The 26,334-nt window shown below is 37.0% G+C and overlaps 1 protein-coding gene across 1 annotated transcript in view; it reads left to right on the top strand.

The window, feature by feature from the left end:
• NDC80 (NDC80 kinetochore complex component) overlaps positions 1-26,334 on the top strand; it is a 51,448-nt gene that overhangs the window by 6,982 nt on the left and 18,132 nt on the right. Inside the window, exons 4-12 of the mRNA XM_010586843.2 lie at positions 768-891; positions 977-1,149; positions 2,002-2,104; positions 5,895-5,984; positions 8,019-8,112; positions 9,437-9,543; positions 10,237-10,381; positions 21,017-21,222; positions 24,322-24,474. Coding sequence (XP_010585145.1) covers positions 768-891; positions 977-1,149; positions 2,002-2,104; positions 5,895-5,984; positions 8,019-8,112; positions 9,437-9,543; positions 10,237-10,381; positions 21,017-21,222; positions 24,322-24,474 — 1,195 coding nt within the window. The remainder of the gene's footprint in view (positions 1-767; positions 892-976; positions 1,150-2,001; positions 2,105-5,894; positions 5,985-8,018; positions 8,113-9,436; positions 9,544-10,236; positions 10,382-21,016; positions 21,223-24,321; positions 24,475-26,334) is intronic.

Below are 26,334 nucleotides of genomic sequence, written 5' to 3'. Positions count from 1 at the left end.
TGTAACTCAGCTTTATGGCATCTGTCCAATAAGGAAAATTACTGTTCAGAGAATACTTAATAGGCTATGTTGGTTAGCTCAACTGGAGCACAAGCAAAGTAAGAAAAATGAAACACGGAGATTATTTAAACTAATGAGGTTTTGTTTTGGTGGGTGGGGACTTAGAATAAAGCATATAGCTATATTCATAAATGACTAAAAAGCAGCATATATGTTCACAGTAAATAACAATCAGATACATAGTATGGGTATTGCATAACATAGAAATGTTCATAAGAAAAAGCATACACAACCTTTTTTTAACATAACTGGAAGGCAATTTTCCCACAGGAAATAATGGTAAATGAAGGAGTTGGGGGTGAGAGAGTAGTCACGGAGGGATGACTAGGATGGTGAAAGGACCTAGGTGACTGACTAGACTGGAGAGCCGGTGGTGCAGAGGGCCTGGGCTGTGCACTGATACCCGCATTCTGAGACTGGACTGGAAGTTATGTTCTTAGAGGGCAGTGTATGTGCTGCTAATGCAGAGCTCCAGGAATGCGTGTTTATTCTCCCTCATATCTCAGTTATTTAACTGCCATAATGTCATGCTTTATCCTTCAACATGTTCTTTTTCTCTGCTTTGGATGAGAGAATTTTGTTTAGTTAAATACAAATTAAAGAATTGAACTTCCTTGTTTGATGCTAATGTTAAGATATAATATATAATTTAGATTTGACCACAGAAGGATTCATTTTAATTGACTTTTTTAAAAATACATTTCCAGAACTAGTGGAACTGGATCCCGGAACAGTCAGTTTGGCATATTTTCCAGTTCTGAAAAAATCAAGGACCCAAGACCACTAAATGACAAAGCGTTTATTCAGCAGTGTATTCGTCAACTCTGTGAGGTATTTTGTAATTGTGAATGTTCTCTTAGGTATTTTCAATAATTTTTCTATTATGAAATATCATGTTTCATAAAGATTATTATAGTTTCTTACAGAAAATGGTTATGCTTACAGTATATCCATGAAATCTCTCCAAGCACCATCTGTTAAAGACTTCCTAAAGATCTTCACTTTTCTATATGGCTTCCTGTGCCCTTCCTATGAACTTCCTGATACAAAATTTGAGGAAGAGGTTCCAAGAATCTTTAAGGATCTTGGGTTTGTATGTTATATTTCTCATTAGAGAGACTATTGGAATAATAATAACATGCTTTAAGAGGGTCACTGTGGGCACCATACGTAGGCTAAATTAAACTAAAACCAAACTCGTTGCCATCAAGTCAATTCCGACTCATAGCGACCCTGTAGGACAGAGTAGAACTGCCCCATAGGGTTTCCAAGGAGTGGCTGGTAGATCCGAACTGCCGACCTTTTGGTTACCAGCCATAGTTGTTAACCACTGTGCCAGCAGGGCTCCAAGTAAACTAAAAAGGCAAACAATTTACTCTTTTCAGGTTGTTATAAAACCACAAGTGATATAAGGCCCTGAACTGCTTAAGTGACAGGAGAAATAGAAAAGATGGACTGGATACCAGAATTTTTACAGAAGTGGGAAAGACAGGATTGAAGGCGTAGTGAAAATGGGGTGAGATGAAGTCAAAAAGGGCTTCAGAAATTTTAGCTTGGTTTTTAGAGGATTTTGCTGTTGAGTAAACACAGGAATAGGAATGGATTTGGGGATGAGGAGTGCATACCTGTGGTTTACTGAACTTAGAGTACATTGAATTCAAAGGAACAAAAGATCTTTTAGGAAAGAAGTCCAGTACTTATTTGTTAATCAAGTTCTGCAGTTTTAGGAGGGCTAGATGTAGAACAATCTGTAATGAAGACACCAAAGAATAAGCAAAATTATTTGAGAGTAAGATTACTAAAGACAGATCTCAACAAATAACTTCTAAGTATGTCAAGACTGTGAATGTATATGCCAAATTTTTTATTGTGACTTCTTGATTACCTTATTTTTACTAGATTAACATATTAAGTAAGCTTATCTTTTCTCATTTTTTGCAGGTATCCTTTTGCATTATCTAAAAGCTCCATGTATACAGTGGGGGCCCCTCATACATGGCCTCACATTGTGGCAGCCTTGGTTTGGCTGATAGACTGCATCAAGGTATTTGATTTGTCATTTTCAAGTGTATATATGAGAAAGATTTTTTTGTCAAAAAGATTTTCGGTTTCTCTTCCCAATTCTGCTTTTGCCAGTTATCTGAAAGTCTGCTTCAGAGTTTTTTCAAAGTACATTTGATTTTCTAAGTTCTTCAGACCGAAACACATGATAGCATAGGTGAGGGGAAGGAAGTATACATATCTGCAAGGAGATCATTCGTTTTCATGAGGGTTTACAACTCAAAAAAATAGAAGATTTATTATTTTCTCCTCATGACAGTCATTAGGTTCCCCCCCAATTAAAATCTATATTCATTGAAGAAGTTTTGGAAAATACAGAAAATTACACCCAAGAAGTAGTACACCTATAATCTTGCAGCCCGGAAACAACAACTGATGACATTTCTTTGGGCTATAGGTTTTAAAGGTATGTTATTTCTGCACAAAATATGTATTTTTTTTTTTAAGCTTTTGATACATACTGACAAATTTCTCTCCAGAAAACTCTTACAAATTAAAAGCTCCTCAGCAGTGTATGCACCTGCCCATTTCCCACACCACAGGCATTATTGTTTTAAGATCTTTACCAACTGGGAGGTGAAAAATAGATGGTTTTAATTTTTTATATATTATATATATGTGTGTGTGCATATATATATAATTGAGCTTTGGATTATTTGTTTTTGCCTATTAATTTGGACCCTTATATATTGAGGTTGTTATATATTAAGCATATTAATGTTTTTAATAGCGGACAATGTGGCAAGCAAAAAACAAGAGCTGATTTTTTCACATTTGCATTTTTTGTTTGTTTTTAAATTTGAACATTTTTTCACGTTTATTATAACTGCCTGTTCATGTTTTTCGCCATTTTTCTTTTTTCTTACTGATTCGCAAGAGCAACGTTTTATAAGTCAAAGATGTTTAAGTTAGAGAAATTAGCTCCTGCATATATGCTGCAAATACTTTCCCTCTTTTTCCTTTTGATTGTATGTCCTGGTTTTTGACTGTTCAGAAATGTTGAGTTTATCTACTTTAGCGTAGCCTTTTCCTTTCACTGCTTCTAAATTTTCTGTCTCACTTAGTGCTGGAATCTTTAAAACTGATACTGTCTCCCCAACATTCTCTTGGCCATCAGCAAGCCCTTAACTAAATATGAGCAGGCACTGGGTACTGGTGGGTGGACTTTGATCCAGGAGCCATGCTAGTACATTCACTATCTCCGGTTGTCAAGATAGGAGTAGAAATCCAATACCATAGTCCATTAATGAAACTAGGTTCTATTGGACTTTATAACATTCATGCATTCAATTTGTCTCTCCCTAGTGATGCCGATGGTAATTGAGTACTCTGCTCTCACCATCTCACACCCCTGTTGTCACAGATTTTTGCCTGAACAGCTTATGTCATTGTTTTGTAGTTGGGAGATAACATTTCCACAGTGATACAGGAGCTTGTGGACCAGCTGCCATGGCTTCTGTTGGGGAGGGACCTCTTGAAAAGACTCTAAGTCCTCTATCTGCATTGAAATCCCCTCCTTGCTATCTTGATTTGCTCGAGATTGTTTGCTGAACGCTATAGCAATGTAAGAAACAGTAGGAGACTGAAGTTTCTTGTTCTAATTGTCTTTCCCACGTAACATTATCCTGGAAATTTAGGCACACTTAGGAAGGCCTCCTTTGCTCCCTGATTCTCAGGAAAAAAAAATTCCCATTTTTTTTTTCACCTAGTATTTTTATGCCTTCTTTGTGTGTGTTTAAATCTTGATCCATCTGAAATTTATCTTGGTGTAAGGAGGAGAAAGACTCAGTACTATTTATTTAATCCTCATCTTTTTTCCACAGTTTTGAGTTGTTACTGGTATGTTCTGTTCCTGCATTGTGACCATTCTGTTCCTGTAGCTTTATAATAGATTTTTATCTAGTAGAGGAAGGTTTATAATGTTTTTCATAATTTTCCTGGTTATTCTCACACTTTAAATTGTTTTCCAAATTCCAAAAGATAGCTTGTAGGGGTTTTGTTTGTTTGTTTTGTTTTTTTGGTTTTTGGTATCACATTGAATTTGTTCGGGGAAAATTGCCACCTTGACAATATTTAGTCTTCTCATTTATTCATGTCTCTTTTCTTCTTTCAGTGAAATGTAGTTTTCTTTGATGTCAGGCTGCATATTTTCTATTATGTTAGCTCTTCATTCCATGTATTTTGTTAGTATTATGAACAGGCCTTTTTTGTTGTTATTTTTGTGTTTACTACCCTTATTGAATTACTTTATTATTATGACTGTTCTCAGTTGATTTTTATTACCACTGTTATCAAATGAAATACTTCCTGTTTTATCAGCTAGTTATCATATGTTCAGATAGAAGACAATGTTTTTCATGTTGAAGTTTACCTGAAATTTTTAATCAAGAGTAATTATTGAAGATTATCATATGCTTTTGCCTGATCTATTGAGATTATTGTGTTTTCCTCTTAATGTGGTATTATAGTGGAAAATGGCACCTTTAGCTAAAAAAGGATTACTCAAATCCATGTTTCTATTTATCTCTGTACAACTTCAAGTTGAAACTATTTTGACCAAATCTTCTAAGTTCGGAAGACCTTCCCAATACTTGTAGTAGTCTTTTCAGTAACTCCTTCAAATCTGTTTGTCCTTGTGTAAAGTTCTCCTCGAACCTTACAGAGCACTGAATTTTTATAAGGACCTTTGACAAGGCAATAGAAATTCTGTCTTCATCTACCCTGATGACAAGGTAGAGGATTCTGTTCTTCATCTTGGGCTGTACCCTGTGTTATTCAGACTTAATTAAATCTGACTGTCACCTCTGGCTCTATCAAGGGAGGGACAGGTAGAGGATAATGGAGCTTCCCTGCATTCACCCTGGGTGTATGGAAAGTCCCATGAGTGGCTTTGGAATAGAAAAGTGCTGGAGGGCAAGCAGCCCTGGACTAAGGACAGTGTCCTCCCTCATGAATCCCAGATATGAGACCCAGGATAAGAAAATTCAATTAAATGTTTTCACAGAAACCACATTCTTCTTTTATGTACATTTTTTTTTTAATGCATAGCCCTTTTCTTAGAAGCTTAGGGTTCATCTTACTAGATACACACTTATATCTTTACACTTTATAGCAATTTTGTTTAAATTTTCTAAATTTTTTTCATGTTTGAAAGATATTTTTTAAAATAAGTTTAAAAAACAGGTGTTCCAAAATGAGACTTCTGTTCCTTAAAAAAACCTTTAACCATTTTCCTTTTAACTTGTCCGTTACAAGAACTATCTGAATGTTTTATGGTAGTGTATCATCTGTTACCACTTTCAAGCTTAAACAAGTACCTGCAGTATTTTTGGAAGATTTTATATAATAACATTTGGTCCAAATTTACATTTGTACATATCGAAGAAGTCAGTTGATAAAATTTGAGCCCCAAAATTTAGTTCACATAAAAGAAATGATTGTTATTCGTTCACCTTTTATGTGATAATTCCGTTTTGGATTCTGTTAGAATTGGACTAAAATGTGTATATCTGCTCTGCTTGGGTTAATAGCAGCATAAAAGTCAGCATGTTTTTCTCTTTAGAACAGAAGTAAATATGGAATCCATCCATTCTTAATTGTATAGGATTTATTTACCAAAATATCAACAGGATCAGTATAACTCTCAGAAGACAATTTTAGTCATGCAATAATGTAAATGCTTCTAAAAATAACATGAACAATTTGACAGAACATGAAAGCTATGTGTTTTAGAGCTAAAGATCAGCTTCATGTGTTACTTGTGTACTAATTAGTTATACACTGCCATGAAAGAAAGCTCGCCTTCATTTGATGATGGACAGCCTTGGGGAGAAGAAACTGAAGATGGAATTATGCATAATAAGGTACCATACTTCATCACAAACTATAGTAAGGAGTTGTCTTAATATTATTAAGTAATCAAATGTGTCACTATTAATATACATCCTTTTGTAGAGCTTGTCTTTTTGCTCTCTGAGAAGGCTACTGAAATTTATTTTTACAAATATTAATCAATGGCTCCAGTGTTAGAGTCACACTGTAGTTTCCTAAATAACTAGGAACAGAAACTTGAAAATGTTACCTAAGTAAAAATGCGAGGTTGGAATTAAATTGTAACATGTTGTTGTAGTTAGGCATAGTGCCACTGTAGTCAGCATTACCACTTCCTAAAGTAGTTGAGGTCGAAAAAAACAGGCAGTCTGAATTGGTTCCACACCAAGCTTTATGGAAGCCTAAACTGTGTAACTAACCTCACCCTATTTCCTGAAACACTCAAATATAAATATCCAGATGGAGCAAAACAGCGAATCCAAAAAAGTAGATTTAAAATGTTGAGGTTGTACATTAACATCCCCTTGTATACATAAAAGACCAACCACCAGGAACACTCCTAAAAAAAAAAAAACTGTCCTTTACTCTAATTTTAACCTTACCCTTAACTCTGGTACATTTGTCACAAAAGGGAAGTGTAAATAAATTCAGCCTCATACTTTATTACTGCCTGCCTGGGAAATAGTTCAAAGACATACCAACTAATTGGCATAATATCATGGTTTTTTGTTTTTTTTTTTTTTTAAAAAAAAAAAAAGAATAAACATGCCCCTTTACCACTTCAGGAATTATCCCTGCTGGAGAGGCTGCTAGACAGCCTTTGATCCTACCCTTGAAAGAATTCTCCACCCCTGTTACAGTGTGTATACCGGCCTAAATTTAGTCGCGCCTAAGTTTTCACCCAAGTACAGTTATAAGAACACCTATTGAGTATTAAATTTCTTGACATTCATCCTGAAAGCAAAACCGATGGAAGCTGTTCTTGCTACTTTAGCTATTATTTTAAATAACAATATATAGAAGCAGCACTTTGGAAACTATAAAGTGCTGTTTTTAATTAAAGAGGGTTATCAGAGTATCTAGCTTCACTATGGTAAAATTCTAATCCTCAGTTTTGTGGGTCCAGAAACTGTTTTTTTTTTTTAATCTGTAAAATGAGAATTTACCAAGATTATTAAGGAAACAGATTCATTCTTACCAGATTCACCTGACATTGATCTGTGAAGTAGAAGAGTTATTAGTTTACCATAAGTGGTACACCTTCCCAGTTACAGAAATACTCATAATGCCTATTCACAGTACCCCTTCAGTGTCAACTAAGCCATAAGGAGGCTGCTGAGTAAGCAGACCGTCAGTGCAAAGGGAATAGGTTTGTCTTTAGGGATATTTACACTGGGGTAGGTACTTCATCCAGGCTATGGAAAATTCAGATCAGCCATCATTGGCCTCCTAATAAAGTATGTATATCCGCAGTGACCCAAATGCCTCATGTCTGCAAAGCATAATGTCGTACTTCCTCCTAGAGAAATGCTAATAAATTCTAATACTCTGTTTAGATCTCCACTTAATCACGCCACTTTTTAGACTGAAGTTACAATGTAATTGCAACCTTGATTAATTACATTCTGGTTTTGATGACTGGATTTTGTCAATTTAATTAGATGATCAGCAAAACACTTGTATTTTTCTCAAGGTGGATTATTCCTAAAAGTGATTGCTTGTATACTTTATGTGTAATTATATTTATTAATGAGCTTCTTTGTTTAACCTTACCAAAATTCCACAGGTATGATAACCTGTCTATTATATATCATCTTTATCTAAATTTAAGTATTAGTTTTATCCTCATTATTCATATTAGAAGTAGTGGGGTACTCTGAGAGTCTATTCCATATAATTAATGATATACCCTAGATTTGTATTTTCACTTCTAACTCTTCAGTATCATAACTTAGTATTCTTGATGTTTATTCATTTAATTCAAATTTAAATTTTCGCTTAAAAAGCAAAACAAATTAAACAGAAAAATTATAACTTTGCTTTTAAAATCTGCTTAACCCTATTAGTTGTTTTTGGACTACACCATAAAATGCTATGAGAGTTTTATGACTGGTGCAGACAGCTTCGAAGAGATGAACACGGAGTTGCAGTCAAAGCTTAGTAAGTGTTCTTCCTCCCTGGTGTGTTTGCTTTTGGTCATTTAAATTAATTCTTTTTCTGGAGTTGTAGTTTATTTTAACCTACCCTGTGTTTATATAACCGGTTTACTTTAAATGCATTTTGATGACTGCTGATTTTTATCCTCATAGTTTCTTTGGTGGCGAGAAGTAATAAGCAGAAAGAATGCTGAGGCATAACCCCTTACTGGCTATGTGACCTTAACAAGCTATATAACCTGGCTAACAAAGTTTTACAAGATTAGATGGTAATGTATGTAAAGTACTGGACACTACCAGGAGCACAGAAGATAATCAAAAGCCAAAACCAAGCCCAGTGCCATTGAGTTGATTCCGACTCATAGCGACCCTATAGGACAGAGGAGTAGAACTGCCCCATAGAGTTTCCAAGGAGCACCTGGCGGATTGGAACTGCCGACGCCACCAGGGTTTCCCAGAAGATAACCTGCAAATATTATTTCTCTTGAAGAATAATATCCTTGTGATAGCCTTGCTTTATTATTGTTAATTTAAAGCCCCAGTTTGTCAAAAGACCTAAAATCTCTCAAAATTTGTAGCAGAAAGTTAATGGTCTGAATAAGGAAATTATTTATTTCATTCAACTATAATCTAGTGGCATTCGGTATTTACTGGATAATCCTAAAATGTTCAACTGCAATAGCCTTGTGTATAAAATGCCAGGGTGGTAGGTAAAGGAGAGGCAAAAGAGGAGAATATCATCTTGCCACTATTAGCACAAAAGGTGAAAGCTTACCTATATGTTCCCTCTGGAAGGATAACCTTCCTGAAGAATAACCGGAACAATTTCAATTTGTCCACATGGGAAAGGGAGCATGGTAAATGGGGGGGTGTTTTGTTTTGTTTTGTTCCCAAAGAGAAATATTGGTAATTGACCTCATACAGAAAGTATCTAGTAAGTTATTTAGTATTTCTGTATATAATTGAGCATACAAATTGCATTCATTATTTCAAACAACTGTTTGTTTACCTACTGTGTGCTAGCCACCATTTAGTCACTGAGTATACAGTCATGAATAAAAGATAAGAATCCCTGCCCTTGTGAACTTACATTTTCGTAGACAGAAAGACAGTAATCGGAATGAATAACTGTAAGTCAAATGATGGTAAGTGCTATGGAGAAAAATAAAGCAGGGTAAAGGGTATGGAGAGTGCAGTGGCATGAAGAGAAGGCTTTGCTGTTTTACTGAGGGTAGAATGTAAGGAAGTGAGGGGGCAAGCGATGGCGAAACCCTGGGGAAGAACGTTCCGGGCAGATTTGAAGTAAGGCCTTCTGGTTTTGTCTCCAGAGGATTTGTTTAATGTGGATGCTTCCAAGTTGGAATCATTAGCAGCCAAAAACAAAGCGCTGAATGAGCAGATTGCAAGATTGGAGCGCGAGAGAGAAAAAGAACCGGTTAGTAAACATGCTTGTCTTCAATAGGCATATACATTCGGGGGCTCTTTTAGATTTGTGGGCCTCCTCAGAGAATACCAACGATTTTTTTACTGGGGAAAAAAAAAGATTAACAAGTATTTTTAAAAAATTAAATTATTTTACATAGGGCAGAACTCCCTATGAAAACATGTTTGGTATTTGTGGAGCTTTGTTTTCCCTTGTGGTCTCTCAGTCTTAGACTAATGGTACTGAGAATATGATGAAAGATTCTCACCTCTTTACATAAGACCAAAAGTATCTTTTGTACAAGGTACCCATGTTATATACCTTCAGGGAGTATTATTCACAAGAGACCCTGAGTTTTGTAGTTAGTGAAAAAGGAATGGTAATAAACGGGTTTATATAATATATGGTGTCCTGAGGGCTTTCTGAAAGCTAAATGGTAATAACCGTATGTCTAATTTTATTTTGTGTGTTATGTTACCAAAGCACCCAGACTGTTCTGTAAAACATCAGATGGAAAAATGTGCTTTTCTACCCTGGCTGTTGGTTTAAGTCCCCTTTTGTTCTTTTGACTCTTTCTAAAAATGAAAGGAAACCTGTAATTGACCTTTCTCTAAGATGAATTTAAACAATACTGCTTTACTTGCAGACAAAATATGGAGTGATTATTGATGAAAGAAACTAATTTAATATTCTTTTCTCTTAAAGAATCGTCTAGAGTCATTGAGGAAACTGAAAGGTTCCTTGCAAGCAGATGTTCAAAAGTATCAGGCATACATGAGCAATTTGGAGTCTCACTCAGCCATTCTTGACCAGAAATTGAATGGTCTTGATGAAGACATTGCCAGAGTAGGTAAGCACATCTAACACTAAAAGATCGTTCAGACTGAGATATGAGGTGTCTGGGATTTGTCACATATAGAGACAGGTTTGTCATCCACACCCTTTTTCCCTCAGGCACTCACATTTTCGTTGTCTTCTGTTGTAGTTTCCTGTGGCTTTGTAACAAATCACTGCAAGCTTGATGGCTTAAAACAACAAAAATTTATTCTCTCACAGTTCTGGAAGCTAGAAGTCTGGAATCCAGCAAGACCACACTCCCTCTGGGGGCTCTAGAGGAGAATCTGTTCCTTGCCTCTTCTGCCTTCTGGTGGCTGATGGCATTCCCGGGCTTGTGGCCACATCATTCTAGTGTCTATCTCCATTTTCACGTCACCTTCTCTGTGTGTCTCTTTCTCCTATCTTTGTGAAATTTCCCTCTGCCTCTATCTTTTAGGACAGTTTTAATGGCATTTAGGGCCCACCCAGATGATCCAGGGTAATCTAATAATCTCAGGACACTTAATCACATCTACAAAGAGCCTTTTTCCAAATAAAGTAATAGTTACAAGTTCCAGGCATTAGGACTTGATATCTTTGGATGCTTATTCATTATTCATCCCACCATACCTTCTAACATGTTGTCAAGCACTTGGAACATAACATATGCTTCCTGGATATAATATGTATTCTATTCCACATTTTAATTAATAAGCCATGTTCTTGATCTCTGCCTGCCTCAGTCAGCTCTATCCTCCAGCACCACCTACTAAGCAACTCATTAGCTTAAGCTGATTGAAAATAAGATAAAAAGCTGCAAGCACCATACAATTCTTGGGGAGCAAAAGCCCAATTAAAGAATGCCTGTCTATAACTTGTCTTCCTAATCTTGTTTTCATAAAAATGCTATTGATCTTAATCATAAAACTCTGAAGAACAATGTGTCACACACAATTGGTTAACATTTCTAAGGTGCCAGGAGGACAGAGGAAGGTATCTACAATCACAGAGTCTTTGGATTGTGGGTTAAAAGACAGATAACAGTATGGACTACCGTATTGCTATCCCACGTCTTTGCCTGCTTCTATGTTTATTCTTTTAGGATTCTACACACTGCATCTGTCCCACGTAGGAGCTATGTAGATGGTCCTTAGGATATTTGACTTTGACCCTTAGTCTATGGAGTATTGATCTTCTGTCAAAACGAGGCTAGTAACCCAGGGTATTTCTGAGTCACTTTATTATTTTTTTTCCAGATACCCCTGATTTTCTATATATTGGATATGCTCTCAGCCAACTTTTTAAATATTTTACACTTGGCCCCTAATTTGGTCCTGTATTCTCCATGATGGGAAGGAGCTTTACACTGGTTTTTGTTATAGCAATGTTTATAATGCAATTAAATCAGTACTTTCCGATATTGATACTGTAATTATTTTTCTTACTGATATTTAATCAAGAGTGTTATCATACTTCCTACTTGATCAGGATTTTTTTCCAATAGTAGCAAACTGAGTGGGTTTTGTTGAGGAAATAGTTCAGCAGTCATTTGCCACTCTAGAGTGATTTAGTTTGAGACATTCATTTGATAACTGCCAAACCAAGATCTTTTTATTCTGTAAGTATTTTAACTTTCTTGATTATTTAAAACCATTGTGGCCAAAAGTGAACAATACATATTTAACCTCTCTATATATTGTACTTTATTTATTTATTTTTTTACACATTCTTGTAAAAATGCAAAAGATCTTCTTAAACCAACCATTATTTTAAGCTCCAACTAGGAGATTTCCAACTATTATGATGCAGGTGGATTATAACAGTGCTAAGATATTAATTCCCTCAGCCCTCAGGATGATTATCTTAGCCCCTTTGGTCATGAGCATCTTCATCCATTCATCCCAGCCTGTTGTAAAAATACTATCATGTTCTATGTAAACCATGAGTCACAGAAGGTTGGAAAGCACTGTTCTATATAACCCCAAATATTTTAAATTTGATAATTATTCCCCTTTGCAGATATTTGGCTAATGTTTCCTATAACTCTCAGATATAATAGTTTATCTGTACTAATTCAGCTTTTGCGGATTTAGACAATTAATAAATTATAAAAATTGTTTAGCTTCATTACAAGGTTTCTACATACACGTTTTTCAGTTGCCATCTTATTTTCATCAGTCTCCTCAGTTTGCAAACTGCCACAGAAGAGTTAAGAGAGCCTTCATCAGCCAGAAAGGCAATGTAAGCCGCTGTGGATCATGAATGCTGAAAGTCTTTTCTGAACGACATTAGGTAGTAGAAGAACTACTGTTCCATATAACCATTACTGTTTGTATGTACTATATTCTCTTAGTACAGTATAGTCATTCTTCATGTCAGATTTTGGTAAATAGGCAAAGCAAGAGCCCAACCACTGTGGCTACTTAATATCGCATGAAACCACTGAAAATCTCAGTGAAATAAGAATAATCTCTGATGAGCATATCTACTTGAGCTAATAAGCACACTCTTCACAAGTATCATTTTATGTCTTACAGTCCGGTCTAATCTTTGTCTGAAGAGTTGGCTTCAGGAATGATTTTAGTTTGGGGCTAACAGAGTCCAGGGGCCATGTCTTCTGGGATCCCTCCACTCTCAGTTAGACCGTTAAGTTTGGTCTTTTTACTGGAATTTGAGTTCTGCACCCCAGTTTTCACCTGCTCCATCAGGGACTCTATTGTGTTCCCTATCAAGACGGTCATTGGTGGTAGCTTGGCACCGTCTAGCTCTGGTCTCAGGCTGATGGAGTCTCTGGTTTTATGTGGCCCTTTCTGTCTCTTGGGGTAATATTTTCCTTGTATCTTTGCTGTTCTTCATTCTCCTTTGCTCCAGGTGGGTTGGACAAATCAAATTGATGCCTCTTAGATGGGCGCTTGCCAGCTTTTAAGACCCCAGATGCCACTCTTTAAAGTGGGATGCAGGACATTTTCTTAATAAATTTTGTTATGCCAGTTGACCTAGATGTGCCCTGAAACCATGGTCCCCAGACCCCCACCCCTGCTACTCTGTCCCTCAAAGTGTTTGGTTGTTTTCAGGAAACTTCTTAGCTTTTGGTTTAGTCCAGTTATGCTGACTTCCCAGTATTGTGTGTTGTCCTTCCCCTGACCTAAGATAATTCTTGTCTACTATTTAGTTAGTGAATACCCCTCTCCCTCCTTCCCCACCCTCATAACCATCAAAGAATGTTTTCTTCTGGGTTTAAACCTTTTCTTCAGTTCTTATAATAGTGGTCTCATATAATATTTGTCCTTTTGCAGCTGACTAATTTCACTCAGCATAAGGCCTTCCAGATTCCTCCACGTTACGAGATGTTTCACGGACTTATCATTGTTCTTTATCTTTGCATAGTATTCCATTGTGTAAATATACCATAATTTGTTTATCCATTCATCTGTTGATGGTCATCTAGGTTGTTTCTTTTTGTTGTGAACAGTGCTGCAGTTAACGTGGGTGTGCATACATCTGCTCGTGTGAGGGCTCTTATTTCTCCAGGATATATTCCAAGGAGTGGAATTGCTGAATTGTTTTTTTTTTTTTTTTTCCTAGCTTTTTAAGGAAGCACCCAATCCATTTCCAAAGTGGTTGTACCATTTTACACTCCCAGCAGCAGTGTATAAGTATTCTAGTCTCTCTACAACTTCTCCAACATTTATTATTTTGTGTTTTTTGGATTAATGCTGGCCTTATTGGGGTGAGATGCTGTCTCATTGTGGTTTTCATTTGTATTTCTCCAGTGGCTAATGATTCTGAGCATTTCCTCATGTATCTGTTAGTCGCCTGAATGTCTTCTTTGGTGAAGTGCCTGTTCATATCCTTTGCCCCATTTTTTTAACTGAGCTATTTGTCTTTTTGTTGTTGAGGTTTTGCAGTATCTTGTAGATTTTGAAGATTAGACACTGATTGGATTTGACTTGGCCAAAAATTTTCTCCCAGCCTGTAGATTGTCGTTTTACTCTTTTGTTGAAGTCTTTGCGTGAGTGTAAGTGGTTTTTAGGAGCTCTCAGTGACCTAGTTTCTCTTCTGGTGTTTGTGCATTGTTAGTAATGCTTTGTATTCTGTTTATGCCATATATTAGGGCTCCTAGCATTGTCCCTATTTTTTCTTTCACGATCTTTATCGTTTTTGATTTTATATTTAGGTCTTTGATCCATTTTGAGTTAGTTTTTGTGCATGGTGTGAGGTATGGGTCTCATTTCCTTTTTTTGCAGGCTGATATCTAGTTACGCCAGCACCGTTTGTTAAAGAGACTATCTTTTCCCCAATTAACGGACTTTGGTCCTTTGTCAAATGTCAGCTACTTATGTTGTTGTTGTTAGGTGCCGTCGAGACGGATCCAACTCATACCAACCCTAGGCACAACAGAACAAAACACTGCCCGGTCCTGCGCCATCCTTACAGTTGTTGTTATGCTTGAGCTTACGGTTGCAGCCACTGTGTCAATCCACCTCGTTGAGGGTCTTCCTCTTTTCCGCTGACCCTGTACTTTGCCAAGCATGATGTCCTTCTCCAGAGACTGATCCCTCCTGACAACATGTCCAAAGTATGTAAGACTCAGTCTTGCCATCCTTGCTTCTGAGGAACATTCTGGTTGTACTTCTTCCAAGATAAATTTATTCGTTCTTCTGGCTGTCCATGGTATATTCAATATTCTTTGCCAACATCACAATTCAAAGGCATCAATTCTTCAGTCTTCCTTATTCATTGTCCAGCTTTCACACGCATATGATTTGATTGAAAATACCAGGGCTTGGGTCAGGTGCACCGTAGTCTTCAAGGTGACATCTTTGCTCTTCAACACTTTAAAGAGGTCCTTTGCAGCAGATTTACCCAGTGCAATGTGTCTTTTGATTTCTTGACTGCTGCTTCCATGGCTGTTGATTGTGGATCCAAGTAAAATGAAATCCTTGACAACGTCAATCTTTTCTCCATTTATCATGATGTTGCTCATTGGTCCAGTTGTGAGGATTTTTGTTTTCTTTATGTTGAGATGCGATCCATACTGAAGGCTGTGGTCTTTGATCTTCACAACTACTCATAGGTGGATGAATTTACATCTGGATTCTCAGTTCTGTTCCATTGGTCTATATATCTGTTTTTGTACCAGTACCAGGCTGTTTTGGCTACCGTGGTGGTATGATAGGTTCTAAAATCAGGTAGTATGAGGCCTCCCACTTTGTTCTTCATTAATGCTTTACTTATCCGGGGCCTCTTCCCTTTCCATATGAAGTTGGTGATTGTTTCTCCATCTCATTAAAAACTGCCATTGGAATTTGGATTGGGATTGCATTGTATCTGTAGATCACTTTGGGTGGAATAGATATTTTTACAATGTTAAGTCTTCCTATGCATGAGCAAGGTGTGCTTTTCCACTTAGGTAGGTCTCTTTTGGTTTCTTGCAGTGGCGTCTTGAAGTTTCCTGTGTATAGGTCTTTTACATCTCTGATTAGATTTATTCCTAAGTATTTTATCTTCTTGGGGATTATCGTAAATGGTATTCATTTGTTGATTTCCTCTTCGATGTTCTCTTTGTTGCTGTAGAGGAATCCAACTGATGTTTGTGTGTTTATCTTGTATCCTGATACTTTGCTGAAATCTTCTATTACTTTCAGTAGTCTTCTTGTGAATTCTTTGGGATTTTCTGGTGTAAGATCATATCATCAGCAAATAGATATACTTCTTCCTTACCAATATGAATGCCCTTTATTTCTTTTTCTAGCCTAATTGCTCTGGGTAGGACCTCCAGCACAATGTTGAATAAGAGTGGTCATAAAGGGCATCCTTGTCTGGTTCCCGTTCTCAAGGAGAAAGCTTTCAGACTCTCTACATTTAGGATGATTTTGGCTGTTAAAATTTGTGTAAATGCCCTTTATTATGCTCAGGAATTTCCCTTCTCTTCCTATTTTGCTGAGAGTTTTTATCATGAATGGGTGTTGGACTTTGTCAAATGCCTTTTCTGCATCAATTGGTAAGCTGTCATGGTTCTTATCTTTTGTTTTATTTATGTGATGGATTACACTGATTGTTTTTCTAATGTTGAACCATCCCTGCATACCTGGTGTGAATCCCACTTGATCATGGTGAATTATTTTTTTGATACGTTGTTGAATTCTATTGGCTAGAATTTTGTCAAGGATTTTTGCGTCTGTGTTCGTGAGGGACATTGATTGTAATTTTCTTTGTGGTTTCTTTACCTGGTTTTGGTATCAGAATTATGCTGGCTCCATAGAATGAGTTTGGAAGTATTCCATCCTTTTTTATGCTCTGAAATAGCTTTAGCGGTTGTGGTGTTAACTCTTCTCTGCAAATTTGGTAGAATTCTCCAGTGAAGCCATCAGGGCCAGGGCTTTTTTTTGTTGGGAGTTTTTCAATTACCTTTTCAATCTCTTCTTTTGTTATAGGTTTATTTAGTTGTTTACCTCTGTTTGTGTTAGTTTAGGTAGGTAGTGTGTTTCTACAAGTTTGTCCATTTCCTCTAGGTTTTAAAACTTGTTAGAGTACAATTTTTCATAATATCCTGTTATGATTCTTCTAATTTGAGTTGGGTCTGTTGTGATACCACCAGTCTCATTTCTTACTCAGGTTATTTGCTTCCTCTCTTATTTTTCTTTTGTCAGTTTGGCCAGTGGTTTATCAATCTTGTTGATCTTTTCAACGTACTGGCTTTAGGTCTTGTTAACTCTAGCAGTTTTTCTATTTCATTTAATTCTGCTGTAATTTTTGTTATTTGCTTTCTTCTGGCTCCTAATGGCTTCTTTTGCAGTTCTTTTTCTATTTGTTCAAGTTGTAGGGCTAATGTTTTGATTTTTGGCCCTTTCTTCTTTTTGGACATGTGCATTTATTGTTATAAATTGACCTCTGAGCACTGCTTTTGCCATGTCCCAAAGGTTCTGGTAGGATGTGTTTTCATTCTTATTTGATTCTGTGAATTTCTTTATCCTGTCCTTAATTTCTTCTATAATGCAGTAGCTTTTGAGCAAGGTGTTGTTCATTTTCCATGCATTTGATTTTTTTTCCTTGCTTTTTCTGTTACTGATTTCTACTTTTATGGCTTTATGGCCAGAAAAGATACTTTGTGATATTTAGATGCTTTCAGTTCTGTTAAGTCTTGCTTTATAGCCTAATATATGGTCTGTTCTGAAGAACATTCCATGTGTGTTGGAAAAGAAAGTATACTTGGCTGCTGTTGGGTGGAGTGTTCTGTATATATCTGTGAGGTCAAGTTGGTTGATTGGCGTTTAGATCTTCTGTGTCTTTATTGAGCTTCTTTCTGGATGTTCTGTCCTTCACTGAAAGTGGCGTGTTGAAGTCTCCTACTACTGTTGTGGAGCTGTGTGTCACTCTTTTCAATGCTGTTAAAGTTTATTTTATGTATTTTGGAGCCTTGCCATTGGGCGCATAAATATTTATTATGGGTTATGTCCTCCTAGTGTATTGACCATTTAATCATTATATAGTGTCCCTCCTTATCCTTTGTGGTAGATTGTATTTTAAAGTCTATATTTTGTCACAAATTAATATTGCCACTCCTGTTCTTTTTTGATTGTTGTTTGGTTGACATATTCTTTTCTATCCTTTGAGTTTGTTTGTGTCTTTAAGTCTAAGGTGTGTATCTTGTAGGCAGCATATAGACAGATTGTATTTTTTTATCCATTCTGCTGCTCTGTTTCTTTATTGGTGCATTTAGTCCATTTGCTAATTATTGACAGGTGTGAGGTTTTTTGTTTTTTTTTTTATGAGTTCAGTGCTGTCATTTTGATGTCTTTTTTTGTGTGTTTGTTTCTTTGCTCCACTTAATTTTCTGTGCTGAGTTGTTTTTCTTCGTGTGTTTTCTTTTCATCTTTTTCATTGTTGTTGATTTTGTATTTGCTGAATCTGTATGTTTTTCCTGTTTTACTATTTTGATGTGTAGCATTGTTAGTTTCCTTTGTGGTAACGTTAATATTTACCCCTCTTTTTCCAAGTTTAAACCAATCTTTTATTTCTTGATATTGCCTTGACTTCCTCTCCATATGAAAGATCTATGACTACTTTTTTTAGTCCCTCTTTTTTGTTTTAATGTTGTCATCTTTAACATATTGATATCTCTTTTGCTATTTTAGTATTTTAGCTTTGATTTATTTTTGTGACTTCCCTATCTGGGTTGATATCTGCTTGCTCTGTCCTGTGTTCTAGTCTTGGGTTGTTATCTGATGTTATTGATTTTCTAACCACAAGAATCCCTTTAGTATTTCTTGTAATTTTGGTTTGGTTTTTGCAAATTCCCTAAACTTCTGTTTATCTGAAAATGCCCTAAAATTTTACCATCATATTTGAGAGACAGTTTTGCTGAATATGTAATTCTTAGCTGGCAATTTTTTTCCTTCAAGCCTTTATATATTTCATCCATTACCTTCTTGACTGCATGGTTTCTGCTGGGTAGTCTGAGCTTAGTCTTATTGACTCTCCTTTTTAAATGATTTTTCATTTATCCCTAGCTGCTCTTAAAATTCCCTCTTTATCTTTGGTTTTGGCAAGTTTGACTATAATATGTCTTGGTGACTTTCTTTTGGGATCTACGTTGTGTGGGGCTCCATGAGCATCTTGGATAGATACATTCTCACGTTTCACGATATCAGGGAAGTTTTCTGCCAACAAATTATTAACAATTCTCTCTGTATTTTCTTTTACCGCCCCCCCCCCATTCTGGTATTCCAATCACTCATAAGTTATTCTCCTTGATAGAAAAAAAAAATTTTTTTTTTAGAGTCCCACATAATTCTTAGGGTTTCTCCATTTTTTTTTAATTCTTTTATCTGATTGTTCCTCAAATAAGTAGGTGTCAAGTGCTTTATCTTCAGTCTCACTAATTCTGACTTCCATTGCCTCAATTCTGCTCCTTTGACTTTCTATTGAGTTATATAATTCTGAAATTTTATTGTTAATCTTCTGAATTTGTTTGCTCTCTCTCTCTACTGGATTCTTGCAGCCTGTTAAATTTGTCATCATGCTCTTCTATAATCTTTTTAAGTTCCTCTGTTGCTTTGTCTTTGCATTCCTTGGCTTGTTCTGCATTTTACCTGATCTCTTCCAGAGTTCTGTATGTTAATCTTTTGTATTCTACCTCTGGTAATTCCAGGAAGTTCTCTTCCTCCGGAAAATTTCTTGATTGTTTTGGGAGTGTGCTAAAGTCATCATGGTCTGCCTCATTATGTGATTTGATACTGACTGTTATTTCCGAGCCATCAGTAAGTTATTCTATTTACTTATTTTATGTTTCCTTACTGTGCCTTAGCTTCTTGTTTTGTTTGTTTTGATATGCCCAAATAGGCTGCTTATGTGAGCTAGTTTGAGTATTGGCACCTTTGAAGCTCTAATGTCCTGTCACCAGGCGATTAGATCCGTTACTAGGTATGTGAGCCAAGGAATCCATTTACTTTTCTTGTATGGATTCAGCTGAGGTGTCCAGGAAGTTGGTCACCAAGTGTGTGGTACGGGATCTCACTTACAGTCCTAGACAGGCAGGAGTGATTGAAGTAGCCAAAGGTATTTGGCTGCAGTAGGGGGTCATGTGCTGAGCAAGGCAGGGGGCTGACAGCTGCCCCTGAATGTCTGGGAGAAAATTGTGTCCCTGTTCCCTAGAATGTGTAGTTGGGTGGGTTTTGTGGCCAGACTATGGGCACCCAGTGCTGTTGGATGTAAGGACTGGGAGGTACCACTTATTCTTGGTACCCTGTCACAGGTAGCCAGGTGGTGTGGGTGGAGCCACCAGTCCTGAGGTCCCTGATGTGGGTGGGTGAGGACCCTGCTTAATGGGCAGAGTGGTGTCAAATGTCACAAACCTGCTACTCCACCATATAGTTGATACAGTTGAAGTTAGGCTTCAGGCATATACCCTGTTGTACCGTGCTGATGGGGGCCTATGCTGTTGAAATAGGCCCATACTGGTCTTTGCAGGTCTATGCAGGGGTGAAAGGCATTCAAAGCCCGTGGACCCCTCATGCCTGTCCCTAGGCAAAGGAGCTGTTCTTGCCAAGTTTCCAGCTTAGGAGAGCTGGCGGGTTATTTTTTCCTGTTTGTTACTTTATTCCCTCTCCAAGGCCAGGAGAATGGCTCAGGGAGTGTAACTAGCCCTACTTCCAGCCCAGGGGACACGGCAGTCTCTGAAGCTGGGCCAGACCTGGTACAGAGTTGGGTGGGGGACAAACAAATGGGAGAGAGGTTCCTCCCAAAGGGGTGTTTTTTTTATCCACGTGGTAGGTTAGACACATGTACTTTTGCGGATTGAGTGCTGCTTTTCACTGGTTCTGGAGGCTTGAGTGGACCCTCCGCCGCTCGTTCTCTCCCAACGTGGAAAATGCGTTCCAAGCGCCACTGCTTATCCCACCGCTTGCACCAGCCAGTCTGACCTGCAGGATACCGGTACCCCCCGGGACAGGTCTGTCAACTCTTCACTGTTTCTGAACCATCTCTCCCTGGCCCTTCCACTCAGTCTGCTTCCTCTTTGCCTTTGATGTTCAGGGCTCCTAGATCGTCATGTATAATTGATTGACTTGTTTTTTCAGGTCTTTGTTATAAGAGGGACCACAGGAAGTGTCTGACTACTCTGCCATATTGGCCCCACCTCAATGAATTCATTTTTATCCCATTGCAGAAATAGAATGTGAAACAGTAAAACAGGAGAATACTCGACTACAGAATATTGTTGATAACCAGAAGTACTCAGTTGCAGACATTGAGAGAATAAATCATGAAAGAAATGAATTGCAGCAAACCATTAATAAATTAACCAAGGACCTGCAGGCTGAACAACAGCAGTTGTGGAATGAGGAGCTAAAATATGCCAGAGGCAAAGAGACGGTATGTCATACCATTTCCAGAATGGGAACTCATCAGAGCTGACATTTGTAAAGGTCTATCTCAGTTAAGAAGAACGCAGTGGATAGAGTAAATTGGCCAAAGAGCTAGAATTGATCAGCACTGACTAAAACACTTAATTCAGGAACACCCTAATTTCCCTCAGTCATATTTAAGGTAGCCTGTATTTTCTAACTATGAGCCAGGAAATAAACCAAAAAGTCTCTAAGCCTATGAAAGTAATTTTCATAAATCTAGTTCCTTTTACTCTGTAGAAGAGGCAAAGAGTCACATCTTCATTTACCTATTCAGTACTGAAACATTTAACATCTATCAACTCAATGACAGTGGATTTGTTTTTGGTTTTTTGTATGGGCCGGTTAAAAGGAGCCCTGGTGGCTCAGTGGTTAAGCATTCAGCTGCCCACCAGCCGCTCCACAGGAGAAAGATGTGGCAGTCTGCTTCCGTAGAGATTTACAGCCTTGGAAACCCTATGGGGCAGTTCTACTCTGTCCAGTAGTGTCGCTGTGAATCAGAATCGACTCAAAGGCCATGGGTTTTATGGCTCGGTTATCATGCTGGACATACAGAAAATAAAAAGACAGACTCTTACCTCAAGAAACCTACAGTCTACTATGTATATTTCTACCATAGGATCATACCTCTACTACAACCGTACTGAGGAAGTAGAGTATACCTAACCCAGACTTGGTGTGCATGGTATGGGGAGATGGATGAGGTTTTTAGGGAAGGCTTCCTTGAAGAGAGAACACCTGAGCCGAATTGTGACGTTTACCTGGAAGAATTAACATGGCAAAGGTGGGGGGGTCAGCAAAAAAAGGATTAGGTGGAAGAGAGAGAAAATAGCTTGACACATTCTGGAGTTGTAAGCTTTTTGTATGAGTGGAGCTTATTAGCAAGGGATGAAAGTAGCAAGAGATGAGACTTGAGAGAGAAACACAGACCAGATGGTTGAGTCCTTTGTGTGTTTAGAAGTTTGGATTTAATCCTGAAAACTCTAAGAAGATCTTAAATTTTTTTAAGGCGACATGACCAGAATTCACAAGATCGCATTCTGGTACTTTAAAAAATGGGTTGGAAAGGAGCAAGATAGTCAGATAAGGATCCATGGCAGTAATCTGGGGAGAAATTATAAGTTTAATTTCAGTATTGTTAGTGGGGATTGAAAGAAGTGGATAGATTCTGACTCCTTAGGAGGTAGAGTAAGTAAGGCCTGGTCAATGAGAGGGGAAGCAGTCACAGTGTAGATATTTAGGTGTCTGGCCTGGGCAGCTGGGCAAGTAGTAGTACCGTTCATTCAGGAATAAAGGAGAAGGAAGAAATTACTGCAGAAATGGGGATGGTATGTTGGATATGTATCTGTGAGGCATCCAAGTGATAATACTTAACAGGCTATTGTATGTATGGGTCTGGACCTCAGCATAAAGTATTAGGTTTGCAATATAGATTTCTCAAAAATCTGTAAATTGTGACTGAAGCCACAGGAGTAGATGAATTCTCCAAGGAAGGATATATAGGACGAGGAGAGAATTCTCGGAAACACCAGCATTTTGGGGTAGGCAGAGGCCCCTGAAGAGGCCTAAAAGGAAACTGAGTTACTTCAATTGATAGTAATGAATGTATCTTATCTCAAGCACTTTGTGGGAAAGGAAAAGTTAGGAGTCCCTGGACTAGGTGAAGTATGAGTTCAACTGACTAAAATCAGGTATTCTAAAAAGGATACTATTTTTTATTTGGAGGTGCAGACTGAAAGGGAAAAAAAAACCTGGGAAATCAGTGAGCTATGACCTGATGAGGGGCCAGAGTAAGGACAATGGACAGTGTGAGCAAAGCCTTAGGGTACTACATACCTGGGAGTCAGGAAAGAAGGACCATAAGGACAGTGATGGAGTTCAAAAGATGCACAAACATTTCAGCCATCACCTTTTTTCTGAACTAATTTTTTTCCATATGCTAACTCTGATGGGTAGTAGTTTTCTGGAGTTCTGTATTGAGGTGGACATGAGGCTGCATCTAGTCTCATCAAGAAAGAGTTGTCAGGTCTGAATTGGTTGTCGAAAGGAGAGAGTAGTGAGCGATGTGCCACATATTTGCTGTCCTGCATTGAGACACAATAAAGTGCATGGACTTGTGAAAGCAGCTTTCATTGGATAAAATGATAGTGAAAACAGAACTACTCCTAGAAAGCCCACAATTCTAGGACAGTTAGGACAAACAGACCTATGTACTTTAGTCATCTATAGAGAACTACTATACTGCAATATAAAAAATGAAATGATGACCTGATTAATTTTTAAAAAGCTAAAATATATAGGTAGTATTGCTTTTGCGGTCTGGTACATTTTTTGAAATTGTGAATTATTTAGACAAGTTCTAGATGTGTGCGTTTGTCACTATTTTTTTTTTTTTTTTCTGTTCAAATTATTTTTAGGATGGGTAGCAGCAGTGAGAAGCTAATACATATTAAATGGAGAAAGCAGTGTGAAAATAAATTGCATGTCAGGGTAGTGATAAGTGCTATAAAGAAAAATAGAACTAAAAATTACAGGAAAAAAGTGAGGGGGTAAAAAGAGATTTAGGGACTATATTAGAGGGAAAGCCTTTCCGATGATGTAATTTGAACAGTTTTGAAGGAAGTAATGTGAGTGGGAAATTGAAACAGTTAAAATAATATTTTGTTACTTTAATGATTATATTTCACTTATTTTGGATAGATGGAATGCTTTGATTTGTACATTGACAAAACTAAAGTTTGTTTAGTTTTTTAATATCATCTCTGGTACTTTGAAAAGTAAAATTTTAATTCCTCAATATGAACTCTTAATCCTAAATATTTGTCAGGTAAATGGAAGAATAATAGTATATTGCTTACTAACCAATTATAGGGTTTAAATTGTTCTACAAATTTAGCAGAAACAAACCATTTCATTTGTGTATTTTAAAATACTACTAAAAAAAAAACTTAGCTACTGAAAAATGGACATATCACATGTAAAATTACAGAAATGACAGTTGAAAAGTGGATGGAATGGGGCCTTTTTTTAACATTTCCTTTTGTTTATTATTGTCCTCTCCTTACAGATTGAAGCACAGTTAGCAGAATATCATAAGCTGGCTAGAAAATTAAAACTTATCCCTAAGGGGGCTGAGAATTCCAAAGGTTATGACTTTGAAATTAAGTTTAACCCTGAGGCTGGTGCCAACTGCCTTGTCAAATATAAGGCTCAAGTTTATGTAAGTAATTATGAATACTTTAAAAGGTTTTTAAATGATATGATTGATGACTGGTTTATATATTTATATGCAGGTGTTTACAACTCAGCGTGTCCATAGCTCAGGACTAAACATAGAAATAAAACACTGCAGCTTTATCATTTTTCTTCCTGGTAGTAGAAATCTTCTCTTAATTGTATCTTACTCTTCAAATTATAAAACCTGTTTTTTCTGTCTTATCTATTCAACTATCAATAAAATATTTGATTACATATAGTACATTTTATAAGGTTCTATGATAGACACCAGGATTATAAAGACAAGTATTACCTGACACTTGTTCCCAAGTTGCTAGTGGCCTCCTCAGGTCTCCTTAAGACATGCTTTATTAGAAATCTTTACAGATACGGTAACAAAGTCATTCTTCCCATTTAATAGAACAGACTCCATAGAGGTGGTGGGTGGTGACGCTGGGGTGAAATCGTGAAAGATGAGTTATTTATGGGGGCAGTCCGTGGGAAAGAGCTCTAGGCAAAGGACACACATGAAGGCATGACATGTAATAGAGCATTAAATAATACTAGCAGTCAATGACGAAAAATCAGTGCCTAATTTTGAAATATGGCAAAAGTTGTAATTCAGGGAAGAAAATTTAAAAATGCTGTATTCTAACTTCTCAACTATTTACAGATTTTAGTATTTCCATAACCCCCTCAAAAATGCCAATTTTCAAAATACTTCGTTTTTAAGTTTAAAAATTGTGGATTTAAGTCATAAGGCTATGATATTTTTACAACTAAAATAATAATAATGATTTTTCCTAAATCATAAAGCTATGCATTTCTTGCTTGAGAACCATTCACTCATTCAACAAATATTTATTGAGTGCCTGTTATGTACCAAACCAGCTAAGTGCTGGAGATAAAATACTAACTCAAAACAGATACAGCTCCTGCTTCCATAGCAATTAGTCTTTTGATGAACGAACATTAATTAAATAAAGTTAGACTCATTTTCAATAGAAAAAATATACCTAGTAAACATTTTGTCTTTCACTGAATTGTTCTTAAAGTCAGTAGATAGATCAAAAAATAGATGAATGGAGTTTGCTCACCACTGCTTTCAGTAGTTTGACATGTCTGGTACAATATAATGATTAAAAACAAAAAAAAAACCCAGTGCTGTAGAGTCCATTCTGACTCATAGCAACCCTATGGGACAGAGTAGAACTACCCCATAGAGTTTCCAAGGAGCGCCTGGAGGATTCGAACTGCTGACCCTTTGGTTAGCAGCCGTAGCAACCACTATGCCACCAGTGTTTCCAAGACAATAATTAGCTGCATTAAATCACTGTAGAAGAGTTTGTTGTTGCATTGTTAGGTGCTGTCAAGTAAAAGAAGTTACCAAGCATATAAAGAATGCATATGCTTAGAAAAGGAGAAAACTTTCTGTGATCTCTGGAAATAGTTTTACATCACAATCTGTTGTTGTTAGCTGCAGTTGAGTTGACCTCATGCATAATGGAAGGAAATGCTGTGATCCATAGGGTTTTCACTGGCTGATTTTCAGAAGTAGATTGCCAGGCCTTTTGTCCTATTATATGATAATAGAATAATAGAAATAGCATCAATGGCATGCAGTCCCAGGTGTTACAAATACAACTGAAGAAAAGTTGAAAATCAGCTCTTAAATAGATTAAAGGAGCCATTGCATCTTTCAAAAATGAGCAGGCCAAAATTAAAACTCCTTAAAAACTTCAAAAGGCCTATTTAAAACATAGTGGGATACGGGGTTTTCTTCTGCAGTGATGAAGATGTGTTGGAACTAGAGGTAATGGTTGTACAACGTTGTAAATGTACTAAATGCCACTGAAGTGTATAC

Source organism: Loxodonta africana, chromosome 11 (genome assembly GCF_030014295.1).
Source record: "Loxodonta africana isolate mLoxAfr1 chromosome 11, mLoxAfr1.hap2, whole genome shotgun sequence".
Taxonomy (NCBI): Eukaryota; Metazoa; Chordata; class Mammalia; order Proboscidea; family Elephantidae; genus Loxodonta; species Loxodonta africana.
The sequence above is the reverse complement of the archived record's forward strand: the minus strand, read 5'-3'. Positions and strand labels throughout refer to the sequence as shown.